Consider the following 22,569-nt stretch of genomic DNA (forward strand, 5'->3'; position numbering starts at 1 on the left):
ACACACACATGCACAGAGCACATCAGAGACCTCTCCAGAAGGAGAAGAAGCTTAGCCAGAGATTGAGCCCTTTGGGTACAATAGAGCCAGTGCTGGAAGAAAGGAGACTCTCTTTAAAAAAGAAAAATCATGGGCTCACATAACTCAGACCTTGTGAAACCAGGATAATAAAGTCAAGCTGTTGGAGAGGGCTGTAGTCACCTCAAGGCTCAACTAACGTAGGACTCCCTTCCAAGCTCACTCATGTGGTTGCTGGCAGGCCTGGCTTCCTTAACATGTGGCCCTCCTCATAGGCTGCCTGAGTGTCTGCACAGCATGGCAAGTGGCTCCCCTCTATGCAGGGTTGCCTTGCATCATGGCAGGTAGCCCCCTCCAGAGGGAGTGAGCCGAGAGAGAGAGAGAGAGAGAGAGAGAGAGAGAGAGAGAGGGAGAGAGAGGGAGAGAGAGAGAGAGAGAGAGAGGGAGAAATACCCAAGGTAGAAGACGAAGACTCCTTATAACCTAATCTGGGAAATGACATCTCATTTCTGTATTCTCTTCCCTAGAAGTGAGTCACTAAGTCCACCCCACGCTCAAGGCGAGAATTAAGCTCCATCTTTTAAAGAAAGGAGATCAAAGAATTTGTACACAGTTCTTTAAAACCACCACAGGGACTAAAAGAATTATTGAGGGAAAAAAAAGAAAAAAAAAGTAGCTGGGTAAGTTATTAAGACATCAATGGATGTTTTATTCTCACTGTATTCCCCAATCCCCAAGAAAACAGTCCTTGCCTCAAGGGAGGTTTGTGTTTGTTTTCTGAAAATGTGAACTCCTTGAGGAGATTACCTGAGGGAAGGGTGGAAGGATAGTACCTTTGAGGGCAGAAAGGTAGAAACTAGAAGAAAAAAGGTGGTAATTTAACTGGGAAGAGGAAGGAGAGCTTTGGGACTCACAAAAAGAGGGGCCTTGCAACTCCATCTCCTAGCAGTGTTCTACATAAAGGACAAGTGACAAGTCTTTACAGGGAAACGGGTATGTATTGTACCTGGGAAAGCTGAAACCTCTGCACCAGAATCCCCATACCTGGCAAAGATTCTTGTGCCTCAAGTCAGCCGTAACTATTAGAGCCACCAAACACCAAGGACCCACACCCTCTTAGACAACATGCTTACCAGGCACAGCCACAGTGGACGTAAAATAACCTTCCACCCTTCTCCTGGTTCCTCACAAGCCTCTCAGATTCTTGTACAACCCTAAGGAGGGGTGGATGCCCATTTTTAATCCCTAAGATTGAATTTTTCATCAGTTTGATAGGACTGGGGGGAGAGGGGGTGTCCCAAGGTTGGATTTAACTTCATTTAAAATAAATAATATATATAGTAATGTTTCATGGTTACCTGATTTTGTAAAATAAGATTCATACTGACTATATGGTCAATTAATTCACTACCTTATGGATATCTTTTACAATTCACTAATCTTGGTGGTTTCAAAAAAAGTTCCAAACAAGTTGTTCCATCAAAATATTAAGATTTTTCCATCACCAATATATTACTCCCAAATTTCTCCAGGCTTTATTCTCCTAATATATAGAATATTAAGCAATTAGTTATATATCCATGTGTATCTGCCTGGGTTCGCTACCCTCCCTGAAAAAATCCTGGCCTTGGACTTCCCAGGTGGTCCAGTGGTTAAGACTCCAGCCTTCCACTGCAGGGGACACGGGTTCAATCCTTGGTCGGGGAAGTTCCGCATGCCGCGCAATGCGGCCAAAAAGAAAAAAAAAAAAATCCTGGCCTTGTGGGAAAGCCATCCATTTAGGTTGGGGATTCACAATTTCCATAAAAAAGAAAAATCAATTCTACCACATAATTCACAAGTCACTTACCTGCTCTCTCAATAGATCCAACCATAACCAGCACTGCAGATTACCTATACTTCAGGATCTTAACCTAAAATACGTCCCAAATGTGTGCTATTCAACCTTTATAAAAAACCTAAATGAAGAAATACATTTTTGGTAGATTATGAAAGAACACAGTATATAATCCATTCTTCTGGATTTACTGCTTTCAAAACTACTTTTAGGTTATACAATTCTTTCTTTCAGATAGACTCTCAGGATATAAAACAGATAGTTAGAAGCAGAGAGATACTAGAATAGATAGGTCTCCTTGGAGAATGGCCGATTCTAGGCCTAAGTAGAAAACATACAAGATGCATCTGGAATACCCTGTCCAACGAGGAAGCTACCAAAGTCTACTGGAGTTGTGTCAAAAAGACCCAAGAGCCAATTTAGAAGAGACTTCCACTGGTCAATATGAACATCAACATGAAAAATAATCAAGCTGGATGGAAATTCATTGCATACGTTTAAATCCATGAGTTGATAATATTATTATTAATAAAAGAAAGAAAGAAAGCCAGTCACCTTTGGAGCATGCTAGGAAACCAATTCATATTGAAATCTGCTATAAAAAAAAGAAAGAGGCAGGGGGACAAGCATTTATCCTGCTTTTCCTTTTACAAACTGTACCTAAGGAAAATTAAACAGTCAATGAAGAACAGATCAGCTGCCAAGGAGCTGGGCGTGCAAGGAGTATGTGACTGCAATAGGACAGCAAAAGCAAGTTTCTGGGGTAATGGAAATGTTCCTTACTCTTCTTGTAGTGGTGGTTATAGGAATCTATACATGTGTTCAAATGTCATGGAACCGTCAATTTGCATGTTAATTAAAAAAAAAAAAATTAAGTCAACAAGGGAACTTCTCTTTATAAAAGCACTCCAGCTAGTAATGAAGAAGGAATGAAAGATTTAGAATGTCACCATTTGTAACCTCAAATGAAACTACAGACACTGATTACTATGAGTTCCTAACAGCAAAAAAAAGAAAAAAGAGGCCTTGATGGAACTACACACCACTCCTATTAAGTATTCTTTCAAAAACAAACAAACAAACAAACAAAAACCAACAAAACCTGAATCTCATCAAGTCTCTAAAACTAGTTCTAACTACAAATTTATAAGACACACAGGGAACAGAGAAACATGGTAAATGATACCATGGGGAGAGAGTCAGCAAAATTCAGACTGGAAAAACTGGTCAGTGGTTGCCAGTTGGTCAGTGGGGACAGAAGGGAATTTGGGGGAGTGAGGAAAATGTTTTATATTATGATTGTAGTGGTGGTTACACAACTGTGTGCATTTATCAAAATTCACAAAACTGTACACTAAAATAGGTAAGTTTCATCATTATAAATGTTATCAATATAAATTATACCTCAACCTTTTAGAAAATTAAAAATTCAGATTGTGGGAAACGCTTAATAACAAGCATGCTTTCTTTAACAAATAAACAGCATGGGGGAAAAGAGACAGAGTGGGGAAACTATAGATTTTTTTTTTAAAAACTTAAGATCTAATCAACAGATTGCCAGTTCTGAACCTTATGTGGATCCTGATTTGAACAATTTTTTTTATAAATGATTAGTCAACTGTGGATATCTGAACACTGATGAGATATTTAATGATATTAAGGAAATACTGCTAAGTTTCAAGTTATTGTTAATGGAATTGTGGTTATGTGCTTCAAAAGAGTCCCTATCTTTCAACAATACATACTAAAATGATACAGATGAAAAATATGTATAGAATACACTTCAGGTGGAGTATGGTGGGTATATAGGTGAAATGGGAATTGAGCTGATAATTGTTCAAGCTGGGTGATGAACAATTCAGGTTCACTGTAGTATTCTAAGTTTATCTGTATTTGAAATTCTCCATATTAAAAATATACATACATACAGAAAAGTAGATCTAGAGCCTTAGAGGCGAGCTAGCCTGCTTAACCCTTTTCTGACTACTCCTGGCCTCCCAACCCCCAGGGAGCCCTTGAATTACTGCCAAGGAACCTCTGGGCTCTTTCTGAACACCGCTGAAAACCACTGCTTGAGCTAGTCTAGGTTTAATTCTTGAATAAAACATTACCATGAAAATACCGAATACTTTGACCATCCTGTCTTGGGCTCCCCCTACCACAGAGTCTGCTTTCACAGAATTAAATTCTGGCATTTTGCCCTAGGTTTTCACCGACACATGCTACAAGAAACAGCTTTACCAAAACCACTGCCTTTCTGTAGAGATACTGCTGAGGCAAACACTACCACAAAGAAACTCCGCAATATTCCTGTGTTTCAATGTAGATTAGAAGACATTCCCCTAGTTTTCCACATAAGTACCTCCAGAGTCTGTTTCTCACCAAAGAGTGTACTCGTTGTATAGAGATCTGTCTCCCAGAGATAAACACTCCTTGTTTGATGACTACCTACAGAAAGACTGCAACGGACAGATAATACTGCAAAGACAGAACATCCAAAAGACAAAGCTGTCTGGTTTACTTCCACACCATGTACTGTAACATTCTACTGCCATCTGCACATTTCACTCAACATGGTCTCTCTGGGTTATCTCATTCTTTTCCATGACTTGGATCACTAAGTGTTTGCTGTTGACTTCTTTTTTTTTTTTTTTATTTGCTCGTTCACTCATTTATTCATTTTTAAAATATATACTCAGCAAACTGAGTACCTATCACATATGATGTGTTTTTTTTTTCAAACATCTTTATTGAAGTATAATTGCCTTACAATAGTGTGTTAGCATCTGCTTTATAACAAAGTGAATCTGTTATACATATACAATATGTTCCCATTTCTCTTCCCTCTTGCATCTCCCTCCCTCCCACCCTCCCCATCCCACCCCTCTAGGTGGTCACAAAGCACCGAGCTGATCTCCCTGTGCTATGCGGCTGCTTCCCACTAGCTATCTATTTTACATTTGGTAGTGTATATATGTCCATGACACTCTCTTACCCTGTCACATCTCACCCCACCCCCTCCCCATATCCTCAAGTCCATTCTCTAGTAGGTCTGTGTCTTTATTCCCGTCTTGCCACTAGGTTCTTCATGGCCTTTTTTTTTTTTTTTTTTTTCCCTTAGATTCCATATATATGTGTTAGCATACTGTATTTGTTTTTCTCTTTCTGACTTACTTCACTCTGTATGACAGACTCTAACTCCATCCACCTCATTACAAATACCTCCATTTCATTTCTTTTTATGGCTGAGTAATATTCCATTGTATATATGTGCCACATCTTCTTTATCCATTCATCTGTCGATGGACATTTAGGTTGCTTCCATGTCCTGGCTATTGTAAATAGAGCTGCAATGAACATTTTGGTACATGACTCTTTTTGACCTATGGTTTTCTCAGGGTATATGCCCAGTAGTGGGATTGCTGGGTCGTATGGTAGTTCTATTTGTAGTTTTTTAAGGAACCTCCATACTGTTCTCCATAGTGGCTGTATCAATTTACATTCCCACCAACAGTGCAAGAGTGTTCCCTTTCCTCCACACCCTCTCCAGCATTTATTGTTTCTAGATTTTTTGATGATGGCCATTCTGACCGGTGTGAGATGATATCTCATTGTAGTTTTGATTTGCATTTCTCTAATGATTAATGATGTTGAGCATTCTTTCATGTGTCTGTAGGCCATCTGTATATCTTCTTTGGAGAAATGTCTATTTAGATCTTCTGCCCATTTTTGGATTGGGTTGTTTGTTTTTTTGTTATTGAGCTGCATGAGCTGCTTGTAAATCTTGGAGATTAATCCTTTGTCAGTTGCTTCATTTGCAAATATTTTCTCCCATTCTGAGGGTTGTCTTTTGGTTGCTGTTGACTTCTAAATCCGTACCTCAAGCCCTAATCTCTCCCCTCAGCTCCAGACCCATGTTTTCATCTGCCTGTTTAAAGATGGTACGTTGAAGCACTTTACACTCCATATAGCTAAAATAAACTCATACTCTTACCCTTCTGAACTTGCTTCTGGATCTGCTGCCTCAATTAAATTAATTAAATTTTCCCATCCAACCCACTATTCAAGCTAAAAGCTCCTCAAGATACTGTGAAGAAAAAGAAAAGCCCAGCCATAGACTAGGGGAAAAAAATCTGTAAAACACATACCTGATAAAGAAGTTTCAGAATATATAAAGAATTCTTATAACTATTATATAAGAAGACAAACAACAGACAAAAAATGGGCAAAAGATCTGAATAGGAAACCACAAAAAAAGTTATAGGAATGCCAAACAAAAACATAATGATATCACTGCACACCCTCAGAATGGCAAAGGGGGTACATATATGTCAAAATTTATCAAACTGTACATTTTAAATATGTGCAGCTTATTGTATACCAATTACATACCTCAATATAACTTAAAAAGAAAAAGAATGCCAAGCATTGGCAAGGACACGGAGCAAATGGAATCCCATACATTGTGCTAGTGGGAATGCAAAACAGTACAGCCACTTTGGAAGACAGTTTGGCAATTTCTTACAAACCTAAACGTGCACTTACCATAAGACCCAGCAAGTCCATTCCTAGGCATTTACCCAAGAGAAGTGAAAACATATGTTTGCACAAAGACTTACTAATTCACATGTTCGTAACAGTTGTATTCATACTAGCCAAAAACTAGCAACAAGCCAAATGTCCATCAACTGGTGAATGAGAAACAAATTGTGGTAAATTCATACAATGAAATGCTCCTCAGCAATAAGAAGAAATTAACTACAGTTACAAACAATAACATGAATGAATCTCAAAAGCATTATGCCAAGTGGAAGAAGCTAGACACAAAAGACTATATGCGGAATGATTCACTTATATGAAATTCTAGAAAAGACAAAACTATAGTGACAGGAAAAAAAGACCAGTGGTTGCCAGAACCATGACTGCAAGGAAACATGAGCAAATGCGTGTGTGTGTAAGGGGGGGGGGGACAGCAGGATAGCCATGTTCTGTATCATAACTGCAGTGGGTGGTTACACAACTGTATACATTTGTCAAAACTCCTCAAATTGTATACTTAAAATAGGTGAATTTTATCATATGTAAATAATACCTCAGTAAAGCTGATTTTTAAAAACACTGGAAGGAAAGGCAAAATAAAAATACTCAAACTAAGGATAGTCACAGCTATCATTTATTGAGGTCTTAATGTATGTCAGGTAACATTATCATGTATTTTACACTCATTATCTCAATGAATCCTCTCAATAAGCCATTCAGGGACTTCCCTGGTGTCGCAGTGGTTAAGAATCCACCTGCCAAGGCAGGGGACTCGGGTTCGATCCCTGGGCCCAGAAGAGCCCACAGGCCGCAGAGCAACTAAGCCGGTGCGCCACAACTACTGAGCCTGCGCTCTAGAGCCCACAAGCCACAACTATTGAAGCCCGCGTGCCACAACTACTGAAGCCCGTGCACCTAGAGCCCATGCTCTGCAACAAAGAGAAGCCACTGCAGTGAGAAGCCCGTGCACCGCAACAAAGAGTAGCCCCCGCTGACCACAACTAGAGAAAGCCCACGCGCAGCAACGAAGACCCAACGCAGCCAAAAATAAATAAATAAAATAAAATAAATAAATGTATTAAAAAAAAATTAGCCATTCATTGAATCATCCAGCAAAGAGCTACTGAGTACCTATTATATGTGAGGCAATGTTCTAAGTGCTGGGAACAGAACAGCAAGGAAAACAGACAAAAATCTCTGTACTCAGGCAGTTTATATGCTATTAGAGGAGAGTAATAATTCTACAAGGTGGGTACTATCGTTACCTGCATCTAGCAAATACTTTGTCCAAGAGCCCAAAGCTAGTATTAGGAAGAGCTAGGATTCAAACTCTAACTCAGGATTTCTCAACCTCAGCATCACTGACAATTTGAGCAGGACAATTCTTCGGTTAGGAGGTTGTCCTGTATGCTGTAGGTGTTCAGCAGCATTCCTGGACTCTACCCAATAGATGCCCCGAGTTGTAACAACCAAAAATGTCTCCAGACATTGCCAAATGCCCCCTGGGAGGGAAAATCGTCCCTTGTTGAGAACTACTGTGTAATTTCTAAACTGACACCATAGCCCAAGCATTTTAAAACATCTTTCTTCCCACACCTGACACTGGTCCTGAATTCACCTCACCTAAGACTTCATCATTTGTCAGTCTACATCCTGGCTCTACTCTCTACCATTTCAACAGTCACACGACTGCCAAAATTCACCTTCTAAACCTTCAGACCCTAGATGAAATGTCTGTAGAAACTGCCCTCACTACCAGTACAAAGAATTACTATAAACTCTTTGTATACATACAAAGTCAATTATACCACCTTATTTTTGTGTCTGTCTTCCCCACTAACCTGCGAGCTTTTCCCCAGCAGGGGCCGTATCTCATTCATGTCTATATCCCTAGTACCCAGAACTAGAAAGCATTTGAAGGTTGTTTTTAATTCAACTGTAATTCAAACAAATTACATACATACACACACACCCCCCAACACAAATCATACAATAAAGCTTTAATCAACATGAATCCTATTAGGACATGGATCCCAAACAAATGGGTCTTGCTCCTAATAGAATCTGAAAGGATTCTCTAACTAATTACCCAAACTTTATTAACAAACATATTGAAGCCTTCAGAATTTTCCAAAACCACAGAGAGATCAAGTTTCCTAATCTTAAAATTCCTCTCAGTCTAGTATAGTTTGTCAGGGGCATTAAATAGCATCACATTATTTTGGACCACCAAAGCCCCATCCCACACTACCTCCCTCTTACCACCAATGCACTTGTTAGTTCAGATGTTTTTACTGAGCACTCCCTCAGTACTAGGGGCTCAAAGAAGAACCAAGGAAGGGAAACAAATGTTTAGTGGTGGGGGGTGGGGGGAAGACACAAAGAACTGGTAACCGTGGGCCATGCGGTGCTTATTCAAATTATCTTAGTTTTTCTTAAACTGTCTTATAATTTGGTCCACTAGGAATGTTCTCAAAAGATAACTCAGCCACTAAACTAATGTCTATCAAAAAGAATGACTTAATAGCAACGATCCTAAAATAAAAATCACATTTTTGGCAACTGTTTCCTAAAATGGAATAGGATATACGGTGTAACAGTCAACAACTCTACACAGCAGGCCAACTCAAAGGGATACCTAAGGCTACATTCAGCAATTAACTCACCATGCAGTGTTCACCAGGAAGTTGTATCATTTGACGTTGAGAATTTTATGGTCACAGTATACAACTCATAAAAACAGCTATAAATAATTTCTGGCACAACCATTATATCTTCTCTCTATAATCCACCTTTAGAGCTTACCTGGCCATTATTTTTTCTATTTTTAGAGCAATCCCAGATCTGCTTTCTAAAGAAAATCTTGGTCTCGCCCACAGGATCTCTTTAGAGATGTATGCTGGCTGTCCATTCAGGTCAAAATGCTGACTCAATCAGGATCTGACCTCAGACATGCGGAATGTGTGCCCTCATTGGTGCCTGATGCTTACCAAAACTTGATTACAGAAATAATATTCATGGAACAAATTATTCATTCGATAATTCAATCAAACGTTCTCTAAGTGCCAGGCACCATTCTAGGCGCTGAGGATAAGCAGAGTCCCTGCAGCTTACTCATTCCTCCTTATCTCTGAACCAAGCCAAACCATCGGTGAGCAGTATACCTAAATCCAGTTGCTCTGGCTCTTCGGAGGATGCTCACTGGTATTACCTAAACCTGGACTGAGAAGCATTATAAGAAGCAATCTTAAAAAACAACAACAACGGGCTTCCCTGGTGGCGCAGTGGTTGAGAATCTGCCTGCTAATGCAGGGGACACGGGTTCGAGCCCTGGTCTGGGAAGATCCCACATGCCGCGGAGCAGCTGGGCCCGTGAGCCACAATTGCTGAGCCTGCGCGTCTGGAGCCTGTGCCCCGCGACGGGAGGGGCCGCGATAGAGAAAGGCCCGCGCACCGCGATGAAGAGCGGTCCCCGCACCGCGATGAAGAGTGGCCCCCGCTTGCCGCAACTGGAGAAAGCCCTCGCACGAACCGAAGACCCAACACAGCCAAAAATAATAAATAAATAAATAAATAAATAAATAAGAAAATCCTTTAAAAAAAAAAAAACAACAACAACAACAACAACAAAACTTCCTACTATATTTGTCACTGGGTTTTTTTTTCCCCCACAGAAGCACAGTGTCCCCATTATGAAAACCAGTGAGAGAAATTTTTCTCTAAAAGTCAAGAAAAGTGTGCCTCTCTTAAACATGTGCTTGATTTTACAGACACCATGAACGTGCAAGCTGAGCTTTATTTTCTTCTTAGCTTTTGTTCTAGGAAACTCAGAGCCAAATATGGAACCTACCTTTGGTAACTGTGCAGTACCTTCTAGTCTATATCCTAACTTTGCCACTGATTTAATTTTATTACTATTCTCTCATGCTTTTTGCCTTAATATCTTTATTTTTAATCCTTCATACTGTATATATTTTGAAAAGAAGTGGGAAATAAAAGGTATTTAATAGGTGCTTTTTAACCTAAAATTTACTGTATACTTTCTACGTGCCAGGCACTATACTAAGCATTTTACAACCCTATAAGGGTTGAACTATTATTATTCCCGTTATACAGATGAAGAAGCGGGGCTCAGAGAGGTTTATTAACTTGCATATGATCTCACAACTTGTATCTGACAGAGCTAAGATTCAAATTCAGCTCAAACCATTACACCTAGGTGTATCTACAGGCTATCATAGGAACAAACAAAGCAGAGAAGAGGAAGGTGAAGGAGAGGGTAGAAAGTCTGCATGGAAGATGTGATGTTTCAGGGAAGTCTTAAAGGTGGGGAGCTTGCCAAGGAACAGGGAGAAAGTATTCCAGAGAGGAAGAGAAATCACGTGCAAAAACCCAAACATAAGTTCTGGGAATAGCAAACAGGACATAGAGTTACATTCAGCAATTAGTTCATTGTGAAGCGTTCACCAGAAAGTTAAGTCATTTAATTACTGGAAGTTTAGTAGATCCATTATTGAGAATTTCGCCGCTATTGAGTACATGGCCACAGTACTCAACTGTGGCTGGAAAGATAGATAGACGTGAAATAAAGGCAGTCTCTTTTTTTTTTTTTTTTAACTGAAGTATAGTTGATTTACAATTTTGTGTTAATTTCTGCTATACAGCAAAGTGACTCAGTTAAACATACATATACATTCTTTTTTTTATATTCTTTTCCATTATGGTTTATCATAATAGAGGACAGTGTCTTTTTATGATTACGCTCAAAAGTCTGAATTATGTTCAATAAACAAGGGGAACCACATAAGGATCTTAAGCTTGAGAATTACAAGATCAACTTGCACAGTATGTGAATGAATTACAGATTCAAGGTAGGGAACCCAGTCAGGAGGCTACTCCAAGAGTCTGGCAGTGGGGTAATGAAAGTTAAACAAGGGCTATCGAAAAGAAAATATAATGCAAGCCATGTATGTAATTTTTACTTTCCCAATAGTTATGTTAGAAAAAGTCAAAAAAAAAAAAAAAAACTGAAAATAATTTGAGTAATACTTTTATTTAATCCCATATATCTAAAATATTATTTTATGAAGTAATTGACATGAAAATTAGTAATGAGAAATTTGCCATGCACTTTTTGTACTAATCTGAAATTTGGTGTGTTTTTTAATACTTAGATATATGCCTCACTTTGGACATTAAATTTTCATTGGAAAAATTTGATCTGTATTTAGATTTCATAATTTACAGATGAAAAAGCAAATTCACATACCCAAGTTGTTCCAGACATAAACATTTTCCAGTAATTAAATATTGGTTTTAAATTTTAAATTAATTACAATTAACAATATTTATTAAAAATCCAGTTCCTCAGTCATGAGAGCCACATTTTGAGTGTTCCACAGACATATATGGCTACCACATTGGCCCATACAGGCCTAAAGAATGACAAAGGAACTTTGGCTGTTGGCACCTTCCACGATCAGCATTTCACATCTACCTACTGTTAAGGTTTACTGTGTATTAACATCGATAACTTATCAAGTATTAATTATCACAGTGGTCCTACTGGTCACATCCTCACTACCGTAACTTACTTTCTCTAGGCCAATGCCTACATCCATGAAAAAGGAACCTTCGAATGACTACACAGAATTGCTATGTAGTACCTGACACATGGAATGTGTTCAGAAATGCTTGTGGAATGGATGCATGCTCTTCATTACTCAAGGAACAATGCACTTGCTGCAGACTACCTAAGTCCTTTGTTTCTATCTTTCTATGGTTCAACTGCTTATTAGACTCTACGTACAATGAAAACAGAAAAAGCAGTAAGAAAACCTATTTTCAGGACTTCCCTGGTGGCGCAGTGGTTAAGAATCCACCTGCCAATGCAGGGGACACGGGTTGCAGCCCTGGTCCAGGAAGATCCCACACGCCGTGGAGCAACAAAGCCCATGCGCCACAACTACTGAGCCTGCACTCTAGAGCCTGCGAGCCACAACTACTGAGCCCGCGTGCCACAACTACTGAAGCCCGTGCGCCTAGAGCCCGTGCTCCGCAACAAGAGAAGCCACCTCAATGAGAAGCCTACACACCGCAACGAAGAGTAGCCCCCGCTCGCCACAATGAGAGAAAGTCTGAGCACAGCAACGAAGACCCAACATAGCCAAAAATAAATTAATTAATTAATTTAAAAAAAAAAGAAAACCTATTTTCAATTGTATATTTATTAGAGGCATTATAATATAATGGTTAAGAGCTTCAGCTCTGGAGTCAGACTGCTGGGATTCAAATCCTGGTTCTATCATTTATGAGATGTGTGATCTTATATAAATGCTCAGCCTCTCTTGTGCCTCAGTTCTCTCTCGTGTTAAAACAGGGATAACTGTACACACTTCCTTGGGGTGTTTCAAGGATTACAGAAGATAATACAAATAAGCACTTGCACATGGTACCTGGCACACAGTAGATGTTCAATAAACATTAGCTTTTTAAACAGAGCTGGTGAAGAAGTTGAAATTACGGCTAACATAAAAAACTAGGCTTTCTCAATTATCCACATCTCTTTCCCACATAATCTTAGATACCAAAAAAAAAAAAAAAAGTACAGGCAGTACTTTGAAGTCCTAGAAGACAGAGCTTGCAGATAGTTATATTCATTAACAAAGGAGCTAAGTAAAAAACTTCATCTACTGACAGTGTATAATTATGCAGTATAGTATAGGTGCAGCCAAGCAAATGGAAAAAAACACGAAGCAAAACTGGGAAGGCATTTTGCCTTACCTGCTTTTCCGTTTTCGAGGTGGTTTCTCCACTGTGCCAGTCAGTCTGCAGACCAAACAAATAAGATGGTAACTAAAAGTAACATACAAGATCACATCTGCGGGCCCTAGTGTGCCAGTCAAGAACTCAACGCACCACCCTCTAGAACTACAGGCTGTCTAAGCCCATACCTGACCTTACAAATGCCTTATGTTCTGTTTCCCCTAAATACCAAGACCTAGCGATCCTGGGACTCACCGTTCCCCTAATGTCTGCTTAGCCCAAACCCTGCTCTGCCTCCTGGTCTCTCACTCCATCCTCAGCTCCTATTCGTCACAGCCCAGCTCCCCAAAACCACCCAACGCCACCTACTCATTGTCTGCTTCAACACCCCCGCAAGCCCCTCCGGCTTCCCCTTTCCAGTGCCCACCCCCTCCCGACCCGGGCACTGCCCCTCCGAGCCCCGCCCCTCCAGGCCCCGCGCCCCCCGCATTCCACGGCCCCTCCACCGGGCGCGCGCGCCCTGCCCCTCCCAGCCCAGCGCCCCCAGTCTCACCGCTCGGCGCCCCTTCCCTCACACGCCCCTCTCATCCGGTCTGGAGGATGCGACCGCCGCCCAGCCCGCTCCGCCGCCCCTTGGCGCCCCCCGAATTCCCCGTAGCCCGACCGCCCCTCCAGCCTCGGCGCCCCGAATCCTTCACGGCCCCAAGCTGCTGCCCTGGGCCCGCTCCCGCGCCCCATTCCCAACCCCGACCTCCATTCAGCCCCCGCCCCACCTGGGGCCCAGGCGACTCCGCGGCTGCTGGGGCTGCCGGGCTCCTCTGACCATCCGGCTCCTGCTCCGCCGCGGGAGCTGCTCCGGCGGCCGTAGGGCTCGCTCGGGAAGCTGAGGCGGCGGAGGCTGGAGTAGGCGGAGAGGCGGGCGGAGGGCCTCGCGCCTCTGCCAGGCTTGCTGCAGGGCCCGCCTTCTCCGCGCCTCTCCTCGGCTCCCATTGGCTAGAGCCGTAGTGTGGCCGAAAGCCTGGCGGCCGATTGGACACTCGGGCCGTCGCATCCCGCCACCTAGAGTTTGGTTGAGACTGCAGGTGGCGGCGGAGGTGCCTTAGAGACTGCTAACACTGCCGGGGAGATCTATGCGCCACCGTGCGGTCGAAAGTAAAAACTGCATCTCCGGCGCCAGACACCTGCGGCGGGCAGGTTCTTCTGGCTCTGAGTTCTGCATCCCACACACCTGCTGGCGCCCCTCAACACTGCACCACGCCAGGAGCAACAGCTAAGCGCTGCAATTTCCCAAACTCCTCTGGCAGGTGCGACAGTGAGGTAAGTCTCCAAAATGAGCTTCATTTTGAACCACCTCATATCCGGTCCCTGACTACATCATGCTGAAATGGTTAGAGCTCACAGATTAACACTTCACAGAGGATCCGGCAAGAAAACTGTAACAATCTATCAATATAAAGTGTGGTTTAGATGCTCAATCCTCTGCAGAAGAGATCACAAGCTTGGGTGCAGGCTTCCAAGAAAGCAAGAGATCTTAAAAATAAATTACCAAGAAAGGAAAATCAACCCTGCAAACAGAATTGATGCCGTAACCAAAAGCAATGTGCTCCGTTCTCAAATGCCTAAATGGAACTGACCCCTGAATGTGTTGCTAACCGTCCTGTGATACTGCAGATGCTTGTGACTTCTACTCCAGCTAATCAATTTTAAAATAAATTTCCTTGCATTTTTAGTGTTGTTGACAGACCTAAGCATGCAAGACTACCAGCACATAAGCATTATAAATCAGTTACCTTTTCTCTTCTACTTTAACAAGGCCATCCTTGAAAATAAGACATAACTCATTAACATATTAACAAAATTCTTCCTCTAAGGTGGAATCCCCTTCAGTCTTTCTGCAATCCTGTGTAGTTTTCATTTGGTAGATCCTCGGCATCTATTTGGAGCTGGGAGGAGGCATAAAACTTTCTCTTAAGCTACTTCTGTTTTATCAGAATACGCTTTTATGCATCAATAATATGACAGCTTAGAGTTATACACACCATAAGTTTGGGGACAAATCTCTTACTGATCTTCACAAATGGTAAAGACGAGACTATAGTTTTTCATAAAGCCGAATTTATTTGGTGTAAAGGGCTGTCCTTTATTCTGAGATGGCTCTTTTTACATCTTTCCTTCTATAAAATGATGATGATGGTAAACTGTAATGGGACCTTTAAAATGGCATTGACAAGGAAAAAAAAAGTTGAACATCTGTTGGCTCCCCAAATTAATATTTTACATAATTCCAAGATAACAGAACCATAAATCCCCTCAATACCAACAAACAATATCCACCCTTATAATCACCAAGCCAGAAAAGAGAGAGAACCTCAGAATCATTTGTCAGAGAAGACTAGGGGAGATGTGGTAGGAGTCCTGGTGGGGAGGATCAACTTACTAGGAGACTAATCTTGAATGTCACTCATTATGTTTCTTAAAATATGAATTAAAATCATCTGCTTGGTTTTCAAGGTCTTGCACAATTGGCCAACGCCTCTCTGATACATGGTATTGTCAACAGAACTGCAGCTATTCATTTCTTACGCCTTCCCAAGGAGTACCCTCAAGTTTACCTTCATATCATGTCCAAGTTCTAGTAAACCCTGCTTCTGTGCTTTTACTATATGAAATACATGGCCCATCATTCTAGCATACATTTAATTCACAATTCCTCTTTTAAGCCTTCCCCAATTACTCCAGCTTAACTCAAACATTTCCTTCTCCAAATTTGTTGTACTTACATAAACTACAGTACATCAGCAATTATATATTGCCTTGGGTTATTCTTACTTCCCAACTACACTGAATTTGGGCAAATGATATGTAAGTGGGCCCTCAATAAATGGCAGCTTTGGGCCAGGGACTGGGTATTTTATATGTGCTATTTTTAATCCTGAGATCAACCCTGAATGGCATTATTTTAGACACAGAATTTTAAGATTCAGAAAACCCAACTTGCTCAGGGTCACAAAGCTACAATAACCAATATTGCTTAAGATGTACTACTCTAGGATGCCCTAAATGGGTTCACATTCCAGCTCTCTTGTGCAGCCTTGGGCAAGTTACCTATCATCTCTAAGTGTGTTTTCTTGTCTGAAAAAAAAAAAAAAGGTAATACAGTCATTGAGCCATAGTAGGGGTGACACAAAATAGGGCATGTACAGCATTTAGCTGTGTGCTCAATACAGGTTAGCTGCTATTACTGCCTGGCAGAGCTGGGGTTTTTACCTAGATTGATCCCAAAGCCTATATTCTTTCCACTATTCCATTGCCTCCACACAGTCTTTTATAACCCATTCCCATTTATATAAAAAAGCAAAGTGCTGAGAACAGTGGCTGCCCAGGGACTGAGTGGAATATACTTACATAATAATTATTTTTGTTGACACACACACACAAAATTCATAAATTTCATGCATTTTTGAATTAAGAAAACATTTGAATGATCCAAGCCAGCATAAGCTTACCATCATGAGGGTAAGAAAGGCACATATTCACCAAGTGATTAACAAGGAAATAGAAAACTAGTAAGAGGGGAATAAGGTCCTTCTCCAAGCATCTACTGTGTTTGGTTTCATGCTAGAGGACTTTCCAAATGCTTCTTTTTGGTGTTTTACTACTGTATATTTCATCAGAATGACTGCACAGTTTAAATACACAATTGAAAGAGTTGTGATGATCTCATGAAGCTGGGTTCTGGGCACTGGATCCAGGACGTAACAATGAATATTGTCTTTAAAGAACTGGAACACTGAAGAGTCAGATGCAGAACAAGAAAAGTTTCACTTCTGTTTACTAGTCAAGCAACTAAGTGAAGGAATAAGCATTTTTTAATTTTTAAATTGTGTTATATAAAATGCTAACTTCTTAAAAAAAATACTAACTTCTTGTCGGGACAGACTGCATTAGATAAAATTTTTTGACAAACTTCCTATAATCTTTTTATTAATTTACACTGAGAGAATATAGCACCTTTCATCCAAAGAGCTGAAGGTGCTTTACAAACATTAGCATTTAGAAAACAAGTACATTTAAAAATCTGGACTCTTGCTGTTAAATCTCTTCGACTCCAGATACACAAATTTTTTGGAGGCTGATGGAAAGCAATTCTGTTTCTGACAATGAAAGAGGCTCAGAAAGAGTTCGGATTTGTTTTCACAGTACAGGCATTTTCCAAAACCTGGTGCTGGGCTTACAAAGCAAAAACACACAAATCTTAATGCAAAGAACAATATTTCAAAAGTGAAACACAGGGTTTAAGACATCAAAATCTTCCAACAGTTCTAGGCATCCGGACAGAGTAGGAGCTGATGCAGGTTGCATATTAAAAATGTGCTCTTGATCCAGGCTTTTTAGGGTCACACCCAAATGAACACATTTAGAGTGGTGAGATTTTTTTCAGGAAAAAGCATTAACCTAGGAAAAGCTGGCCAAGAGCATATCAGGAAAATGAGGAAAGGGGAGTAATTGGTAATTAAAAGTAGACAGTTCTCACTAGAGCCTAGGACATTTTATTAGAAACCAAGTATATCATAGGCAAATAAAAATGGTTATTACCCCCATTAATACAACATAAGGGATTTTACATTCAGCCTAGATACAGGGAATAACAGAGCCTCCTGCCTACAAATCTATGACTTGCAAGTATTTTCCACCACATGATTACTCTATATAGTACACAGCCCTTATTTATCAGAGGGATCCAAATATTCCTTTTAGGCTTACAGAGTCCAATACATTCACTCTCTCTTCCCTTTACATGTCTAACAGTAAAAACTTTTTTTCATGCAAAAAGCCATTATTCAGTTGAAGAGAAAGAAATCAGGCAAAACAGAGATGGCAATTAAGGAATGGACAGAATATTATTGGCACATGCCCAACTAGTGACAAACAAATGCAGTACACCATGACTTAAAAATAAAAGTCACATTACACGGGTAACTAAAACAACTACATCAATCTAAGCTAAGGAGTGTCAAATGGGAAGGAAGGGCTGAGGGTTACCAATTTTATTGGTACAACTTAAAAGCAGAAGAGAGAAAGCACTTAAATACAATTTATGGTAACAGAAAAAAAATACTGCAGAAAGCTGTTCAAAGACCACACCAAGTTGTCTGCATCATTAATTTCCAGTGTTTCACAATTAGTAAAATACATAGCTACATATCCCTGTAAGATAAAAATACCTTTCCCCCTGAATTACACTGGGGTCAGGGCAGTAAAACAAAGCTACTGACCCAACAGTTCAAGTGTGTGCAGCAAATGTCTTAGCCACTTCTTTCTTACAGCCATACAATTAAAAACTACACAAGGAGCTGTGTGGTTGGGGGAAAAAATCAAAACAGTATTGTGCTCGCTTAATAAAAGAAAAGCCCTGATGAAAAATTATGTGCCAAGAAGCTTAGACTATAAAGATTTTTATTGCATTTTTAGGTAACCTGGAAGTTCTTATCCTGAAGGGGGACAGTTGGTTTTCAAAACTACCTGAACAGATGCTAAAGTGCTTTATTAATTGGCTGGCTTCACAAAGATTTCCTGGAATGACAAAAATTAATTATAGTAGTAAAGGGATACCAACTATTTCATAATATGGTTAATTCCAGCATCATTTATGACCATAGTCATAAGAGACACTGGAACACTTGTCCTTATTAAGTGGACAGTTGCATATCAAGAACTGATCATCACAACCCTTTGGATATTCAAATTACTTACACAAAGCCGAAACATAGTATCACAGACCTTTACAAAAAAGGACAATCTGGTTTTTTCTACACTTTTAAAAATCTGCTTCAGATTACAGTTCACAAGTACAAGAGTCCTGACTTTTCAACCTTTCCAGTTGCAGTTAAAAAATGAACACTTTCTAAAAGTTAAGGTCAAGTGTTACAGTAAGAATGACTCCTATTGAAAAGTACATATATTTTACTTAATGATACTCATGATAGATTGTAAACTGGATTGATCACATTCTACTCAACTGGTATCAAATGAACACATCAGCATTACAAGTATTAAATGTTCTTCTATTACTAGAGAGGATATAAACCAAAACATTAATATGGCAGTTATTTCTTTAGGCACAGTTTAGTGATTTTTTTTTTAAATATATAGTATGGAATTTCAGTTGAAGTTTTAAACTTAATAACCAAAGGGTCAAGAACTCTGATTAGGAAAAAAGAAAAAAAGAATAACTTTAAGCTAACAATGTACACTGTTTAAAATTTCTAACACTTTAACCTATCTGGGTTTTATTTAAGATTACTTTATTAAAAAATACAAGGAATCTGAAAAAAGATCAATACAATTATCTTAATGTACAAAGTCATAAGCTGTAGCAGTTTTTAAACTAAAATTTAAAAACACAACAAGGAGGGCAGCCCTTTAGACCAATTTATTTTATATCCATTTAAAATATCATCCAACAAAGGACAATGAAGTTTACAGCTGGGACAGGTATACATAACTCGAGGCATTTGCAGTCCATCGTGCCCACTGAATAACAACTTTGCTGCTGAAATTTCTTAAAACTTACCGAACTAAAACAAAAGACTGAATAATACAAAAGGAGGAGTATTTCAGTGTCTGTTCTGTCAATTGGCTTTTTTAAAAAAGGAAACATCCTGTTTCCCCTAGACCAGTAAATAAGCAAGAGCTACATGCAGCAGTTTGAGTATTAAGACATTTCTCAAGTCTTCTCAAATGAGTCCAAGGCGGGGGTGGGACGGGGGAGAAAACTGATAGAAAAACATTGCTATAGACACCATAACAAACAATAAATTTAGATAATTTAAAATTTAAAAAAAAGGCAAGAGGCAGCATTTCAGCAGCAAAGTGCTCAATAAAAAGTATATTGTAGAGGGTAATACATGAAAGTTGGGGTAAGAGGACAGAAAAATGGGTCAGCAGGATGGGCGAAGGCCTCAAAGGAAATACGGCGTCGTTGTCCTGGGAGGAATAACACGTTCTGAATCTGGAACTGCCCGGAATAACTTTGGTTCTCTTGTATTTACATCTTTGAAGACCATGATCGAAGCAATATTTCCACAACGATAACAGTAATTAGGAGCAGACCATACTGTTACCAGCTTCTCATCAAACATAAATTTATAGCCTTCATGCACTAGTTGGTGTGCTCTGCAGATGAGTTTTAAGTTGTTGATATGAACAAACTGCAATTTAGAAAGGTTTTGTTAAGTATCCCGCACATTTAAAAAAAAATCAACCTACATATATAAGAAAATAAGCATTTAAATAAAGTATAAATCCTGTAATTACTAAAGCTCTCATGATTATAGAATCCATTCTACAGTTATCCCCACTAATTTCCATAAGTTATAGAGTCATTTGGCCTCAGTTATAGAAATCATAGTAACATAATTAGTTAGAAGTTTCTGAAAGAAAAGCATTCTGTAAGTGCTATCAGATATGAAACAAAGTTTTTATGGTTTAATAATAAATATATTACTATCAATATCTATCATTTACTGAGGCTTTAGTATGGTTCTTACAAAATTCTGAAAGTATTATCCTTCTCTTGAAACTTCAGGAACCAGAGGCTCAGACAGGATAAATCTAGCTCTCTGACTTCATTATGCTGGATTACTTCACCCTGCAGTGTGTGTGTATGTGTAAGTGTGTGTGTATATATATTTTTAACTGAAAGTAGTTAACCTCAAAAATATTGCTTATTCACAATAAATACATATGTCAAATCATTATGTTATATACATAAAACTAATACAATGTTATATGTCAATTATATCTGAATTAAAAATATATATACAAAGAAATATATACATTAAAAAGTTGCCTATCTTGCCCTTGTTATCTCATTACTTAATTGCAATGTTTGAAAGAAAAGGAACATTTATTTTACGCATAGTAGCAATGGATGCTAAAGGAGGTGCTTTTATTACGTGATCTCATTTAACCATTAAGGAAAGACATACACGATAAACTAGACAAGAAATCTGATATCCATAGCCACCACAGTTTGAGTAAACTAGACTAGAAGTTTGGTATCTATAGCCACCATAGTTCTTTATGTAGTCCATTAGCAACCAATAAACCACTTTTCCGAAAATGCTGGCTTTACCTCATTTGTGACCTTTGCACCAAAAAGCCAACCTGCTCCTCGGGGACTGATTGCCCAAGTATCCACATCTTCAGGATCCGACCAAACCAGATCACAAAATGCTCCTTTATGAGGAATTTCCTGATTCCGTTCAATGGTTCGAATTTGATCCAGTGTTTTGATATCAGGAGATAAACCACCATGAACACACAAAATCTGCTCATCTATTAACTAGCAAAAAAGGAAAACAAAGAGTTGAACATATAGTAATAAACTCAGTCGTAAATCTAAATTCATCAGTGAGTGCTAATGATATCAATATAATTGAAATGGCAATTAGATAAAAATATGCAAAGTGTTACTGGCAGGAAAACACTTGAGCTTTTTTTTAAAAAAGATTTACATAAACTTACAGCTGCTACTGTGAGCATGTCAAAAACTTTGGTACAGTATCTCCAGGCATTAGCGTTTCCGTATTTGGTTTGGCACTCATCTATGAGAGAAACAAAGAGTTCTCATTAATGAAGTTCTGAATCTGCTGATAAAACTAAGGAATACAGGGAGTTCCCTGGCGGTCCAGTGGTTAGGACTCAGCGCTTTTACTGCCGTGGCCCGGATTCAATCCCTGGTCAGGGAACTAAAATCCTGCAAGCCATGAGGTGCGGCCAAAAAATAAATAAATAAAATAAGTAAAGAATACAACTAATACTAGGACAACAGAAATTTGCTTAAACTAGGATGGCAAGTTATGATACATAGTTAGCCCTAGTAGGTCCTCCATGTAGAACCAGAAGGAGACTAGTGTCTAACTAGTCTAAGAATGTGGTCCTGCTTTTCATTCCAGAAGTGGCTCTAAGAACCAGCTGAAATTATTAGTCAAAATGCTATAATCAAGTAGAACTAAATATTAATTTCACATAACCCAAAGCAAAAGCTTTTGTCTTACTATTAATACCGGGGGGAATTTCCTGGCGGTCCGGTGGTTGGGACTCCAAGCTTTCACTGCTGAGGAAGCAGGTTCCATCCCTGGTTGGGGAAGTGGGGCCCCGCAGGCCAAATAAATAAATAAATAAACTTAAAAAAAAAAACAAAAAACTGGGCAATTCTATCAAACAGAGTAATGTATTTAAGGTGACTACCTTATTCTAGCAGGATAATTAAAGGAGCATGGATAATTCCCATTTCAACATTTTTCAGGCCTAGGTTGCCCCTTCTGAGATTTTCTGCAAATTGTGCAACTACATACTTGAGTTCCAGTAAGTACCCCTGTAGTCATCACTAAGGACAAACTGCC

At 39.5% G+C, this 22,569-nt stretch overlaps 2 protein-coding genes across 5 annotated transcripts in view; both read right to left on the minus strand.

The window, feature by feature from the left end:
- SCAI (suppressor of cancer cell invasion) overlaps positions 1–14,071 on the minus strand; it is a 148,445-nt gene extending 134,374 nt beyond the window's left edge. For 2 of the 3 annotated variants that reach the window (XR_009008712.1, XM_057548971.1), the window contains exons 1-2: positions 13,933–14,071; positions 13,178–13,222 (exon numbers count right to left, since the gene is read on the minus strand). Coding sequence is in view for 1 of the 3 variants with exons in the window: in XM_057548971.1 (XP_057404954.1) it covers positions 13,178–13,222; positions 13,933–13,985 (98 nt within the window). In the remaining 2 variants the exon portion in view is untranslated. The remainder of the gene's footprint in view (positions 1–13,177; positions 13,223–13,932) is intronic. The other variant, XM_057548972.1, reaches the window with a different exon arrangement.
- Positions 14,072–17,693: 3,622 nt separating this feature from the next.
- Positions 17,694–22,569, minus strand: part of PPP6C (protein phosphatase 6 catalytic subunit) — a 35,625-nt gene continuing 30,749 nt past the window's right edge. For both annotated transcript variants that reach the window (XM_057549052.1, XM_007194684.2), the window contains exons 5-7: positions 21,689–21,768; positions 21,297–21,506; positions 17,694–20,370 (exon numbers count right to left, since the gene is read on the minus strand). In XM_057549052.1, the coding sequence (XP_057405035.1) occupies positions 20,122–20,370; positions 21,297–21,506; positions 21,689–21,768 (539 nt within the window). In that variant the 3' untranslated portion in view covers positions 17,694–20,121. The remainder of the gene's footprint in view (positions 20,371–21,296; positions 21,507–21,688; positions 21,769–22,569) is intronic.

The sequence above is a fragment of the Balaenoptera acutorostrata genome, chromosome 6 (genome assembly GCF_949987535.1).
Source record: "Balaenoptera acutorostrata chromosome 6, mBalAcu1.1, whole genome shotgun sequence".
NCBI classification, from domain to species: Eukaryota; Metazoa; Chordata; class Mammalia; order Artiodactyla; family Balaenopteridae; genus Balaenoptera; species Balaenoptera acutorostrata.